Raw genomic sequence first — 4,587 nt, forward strand, 5'->3', positions numbered from 1 at the left:
ACCCTTAACTTTCATTAAAATACAAATCGAACCCCCCACTTTATACGTATATTTTTCCTCAAATTTCGCAAGCTTAACCCCCTAACTTTTATTAAAATACAAATCGAACCCCCACTTTACTAACTTTTTTTTTTAACTAATATTCAATTTTCACAAACTTAACCCCATAACTTTTATTAAAATACAAATCGAACCCCCACTTTATACGTAAAGTTTTTTCAAATTTCACAAACTTAACCCACTAACTTTTATTAAAATACAAATCGAACCCCCACTTTACTAACTTTTTTTTTTAAAATAAAACCCGAACGCTAAAAGAAGCAACTTTCACAAAAGGAACAACCCTTCAATGTTATGTCGAAAAAAATTCTTTTTTACAAAATAGATCAAGACTTTTTTTTTAACTCGCATTCAAAACGGAGCCCCCGGCGCGAAGCGAGGGCTCCACAGCTAGTTGGTTCTATATATAGAACTTATTGGACTTCGTTCTGCCAAATTTTGTTATCGCAACAACATTTTGGCCTACTTTTCAAGGTGTATGATCAAATATTATTCGTTAGTTTTAGTTTGGTAGTAATCTAACATTGCCAATGAAACTCTTATGGTAAATTAAAAAAATTTAAGTGAACATCATTTTATTTCGTTTTCTAGTAACTTCTGTTAACCATTCAGGCTTGCCTGAGTGACCATCGAGTTGTCCAATGAAGCACACCACTCAGGTTCAATTCCTGGCAAACTGTTTACAAAATTATTAAAAATAAATATGGTTATGTTATTATACACCTAAAAGGCTATGATTAATCAAGGTTAAAAAAGACGCTCAATGGGGTCAAAACGATCAGGATTTTGGAGCGTCACAACAGTGAAGGCGACTGTTGATCAACGTTGACTTTTTATATAAATATTTCAAACATAAACATTTTAAACCTAATATATCAACTTAAAGGCAAATACATAGTGTTTTACCAACGTTGCCTTTCAGTTTAAAAATTTATGTTTGAAATGTTTATGTTTAAAATATATATATATAAAGTTTTAAATTTAACAAATTTAAATTTAAATTTGAATGATAACATAACTTTTGAACTTTCAAGTGAGTAAAAAAAGAAAAAGGGGGTGTAGGTGTAACTATAGCATAATAGCGGTCAGAAGTGAAAAATATTACGGGCAGCCGTCACTACCCTCAAGGAGACGATACCAATCCCCGTCTGAGAAATATCAAATATCAACGACTCCATCAAAATCTCATTCCCCGGTATCTTATTACTATTAATTCTCTTTATTTCATAATTTTTTTTTTGTGTGTATGCTACTTAAGTACTAATTAATTTTATGTCCAAATCCTAGTTTTTTGTTATTATACAAACTTTAATTTTATTTATTTATTATTATTATTATTATTATTATTATTATTATTATTATTATTATTATTATTATTATTATTATTATTATTATTATTATTATTATTATTATTATTATTATTATTATTATTATTATTATTATTATTATTATTATTATTATTATTATTATTATTATTATTATTATTATTATTATTATTATTATTATTATTATTATTATTATTATTATTATTATTATTATTATCTTCACATTCATCTGCGATAATGTTTGTAAACACGTATGTATAGCTTCAGATCTGCTCATTAAATATGCAATTAATTAATGTGGAATTAGTAGGTGCAAGTTAGTTCACACTGTATGTTTTAGTGTAGCTCAAACTTGTTTTGAAACCCTAGAAAATTATAAGGGAGAGCTTTTTGTAACCCCTAATTTTAAAGCTACAATGGGATTGATTGCTTATTTACTAGGTTATTTTTTTGTGAATCTGCTTATTTTGAGTTTATATAAGCAGATAAGGGCTTCAAAATAAGTAATCTCAAACACCCTTTATATATGAATTTGTGAATTGTTTGAAAGACCATAGATATATTTATTATTATGTAGGTTTTGAATGATCATAATCGGATAATGCAACACCTGATGTCCAAAAATATTGGCTAGCCCGATAACTCCAGAATCAACTAAAAATTATGTTGGAAGTTAATCATTTATCAGTTATTAGTTGATCTGCTTATTGAGTTTGTATAAGCCGATAAGAACGTGTCACTTGTGCAACTATTTTAATTTTTTCTTGCTAGTTTAAAATGTACATAAACATAGATAATCGGTTAATCATAAGTGCATAACTGATTATTGGTTTTTGTGTTTGAATAGTGTTTAACCATTAGCTTATAATGGAGGGTATTGGAGCTGGTAATGGTGCTTCTGCTGCAACTTTGGATCAATGGAGACAATATTCGAGGCTTTTTCAGTTTTACCTTGATAAAACTACTCCGCATGCAACTTATAGGTGGATTGGGACAGCAACACTAGCATTTTTGTTCGTTCTGCGTATTGTTTATGTTCAAGGGTTCTACATTGTAACCTATGGTCTGGGGATTTATGTGCTCAATTTGTTGATTGGGTTTTTGTCGCCGTTGGTTGACCCTGAAGTTGACCCGACTGATGGTCCCATGCTACCTACTAAAGGGTCAGATGAGTTCAAGCCTTTCATTCGACGTCTGCCCGAATTTAAGTTCTGGTAATTTACTACACACTTATACATAATCTCTAACATTTCATCAGGTTGGTTGTAGAATACTAATCGCGTTCTGTTTTTTATGGTTGAATTAAAAGGTATGCGATTACAAAGGCTTTCATCATATCAATGCTGATGACCTTTTTTTCGATGTTTGATGTCCCTGTATTCTGGCCAATACTACTTTGTTATTGGATTGTGCTTTTTGCTTTGACAATGAAGCGCCAAATCATGCATATGATTAAATATAAATACATCCCATTTAGCATTGGAAAACAGGTCAGTGTGCCACTAAGCCCACTATGGAACCTTTGAATTAAAACAATTATATTCTGAAATCTTTACTAGGTTAAATTAATTCATCTGATTAACTTTTATCTGGTGATTAACAGAAATACGGAGGTAAGAAATCATCTTATTCAGCAGGTGGCAGTGGTGGTGGATCTCGAGCAGACTGAAGTATGAATAGTTGATGCATTTTGGATGTAAAACACACAGGAGTGATCATGTATTTTTTCGTTTATAAACTTCTAACTGGTAACAAGTTTCAACCGCACCTTAGATAAGCAATCGTGCGAGTTATTTCACCAATGATATTGTACATGGTCACTGGTCAGTCACATCCTCACATCATCTAGTTTTTAATTACATTATAATGATGATTTTTTATTTTTATTTATTAATAGATCCTCATATATGGATTGACTAGTGTCACTTAAATACAAGTGAAAAGTTAGGTTGCCTTTTTGAATATCGCTGACCCAATAATATAACCCAACTTGCTCCAACCCAATGTCACTTGATAGCTTATCATCTTGCAAAAATTGATTGTTAGTATCAAATTTGAATACCACCTTCGACTCTACGAGAACTGCCTCTGCATAAGAAAAATATGAAGAAAATTTTACTTTCAAGACTGGGGAAATGTCGCAGACTCGCAGGTGACAATATGGATGGGTTACGTTAGTGATTGAGACGAGTTGCCCTTTATTACAGGCTGGGTAGATCTTTTCAGCTGCACACAGTGGCGAAAACAGAAATTTTTTTCACCAGGGGTGAATTTTTTTAAAAGCGTAGCAACTTTTTGGACCAAAATATAGAGTTTTTTTTGGCAAAATATGGAGTCTTTTGGGCAAAATACGAAGGTTTTCGGGCAAAATCTGGAGGCTTTGGAGGCAAAATATGAAGATTTTTTTGGCAAAAAAATCCACCAGGGCCAAAATGAAAAAACTCAAATTTAAAATCAACTGGGGCTCAACTGGGGCAGGTGCCCCCTGCCCCCACATGTTTCCGCCACTGGCTGCACAGGGAGCTATTTTAGTGAAAATCATGTGAAGATAATGTCAAATGCTTGTCTCTTTTTAAGTAGGGTCTTACCTTAACTATACAGTTGTCCCTAAGAGAGGTTCCAATGGTGTATACTTGACCTCCGCTATACCTGGCAAACGGGTCGAGATGGGTCGCGTTGGGTCAGAGATCAAATGGGTTTGGGTCGAAACGGGTCATGGGTCAAAATGGGTCAAAATTAAAATGGGTCGAACGGGTTGGGTCGAGACCCGGGTCGGGTTGGGTCAAGACCCGGGTCGGTTGGGTCGGCCTAGTATATTGTTATTGCGTGATATTTTATTTCTTCCTAACTTTAATTGTAAAGATTAGAATTGATTAATTTCAATTGTCGTATTCATTCATTTATTTATGTTTGGCAATACAAAATTAGAAATTATAACAATACATACATCTCTACAATTAATTAGAAATTATAAATTATATTACATGCCGACAGGCACTAACATATATGCAATCCTAAACAACATTTTTTTAATTTCAAAATAAGAGACTCTACATTAGCATGTTTTTTTAAAGCAATTAAATCACATCAATCTAATATAGGTTAATTAACTAAATACCTATATTAAAGCATAATCGTATTCTCTGTTTCAACACACTAGGATGTATACTAAAGGATAGGTTTTATGCATCAGAATACCAGT

General features: G+C 32.3%; 1 protein-coding gene across 2 annotated transcripts; it reads left to right on the top strand.

Moving 5' to 3' along the window:
- Nucleotides 1–1,111: 1,111 nt before the first annotated feature.
- On the top strand, nt 1,112–3,273 carry LOC139886260 (protein RER1A-like). Of its 2 annotated transcripts, none has more exons than XM_071870021.1 (4): nt 1,112–1,255; nt 2,233–2,599; nt 2,695–2,875; nt 2,989–3,273. In XM_071870021.1, exons 2-4 carry the CDS (start codon nt 2,253–2,255, stop codon nt 3,052–3,054), a joined length of 594 nt encoding a protein of 197 aa, XP_071726122.1. In that variant the 5' UTR covers nt 1,112–1,255; nt 2,233–2,252; the 3' UTR covers nt 3,055–3,273. The 2 variants fall into 2 exon arrangements, with proteins under 2 accessions (XP_071726122.1, XP_071726123.1); XM_071870022.1 differs by lacking the exon at nt 1,112–1,255 and adding an exon at nt 1,619–1,636.
- Nucleotides 3,274–4,587: the final 1,314 nt, after the last annotated feature.

Source organism: Rutidosis leptorrhynchoides, chromosome 1 (genome assembly GCF_046630445.1).
Source record: "Rutidosis leptorrhynchoides isolate AG116_Rl617_1_P2 chromosome 1, CSIRO_AGI_Rlap_v1, whole genome shotgun sequence".
Taxonomy (NCBI): domain Eukaryota; kingdom Viridiplantae; phylum Streptophyta; class Magnoliopsida; order Asterales; family Asteraceae; genus Rutidosis; species Rutidosis leptorrhynchoides.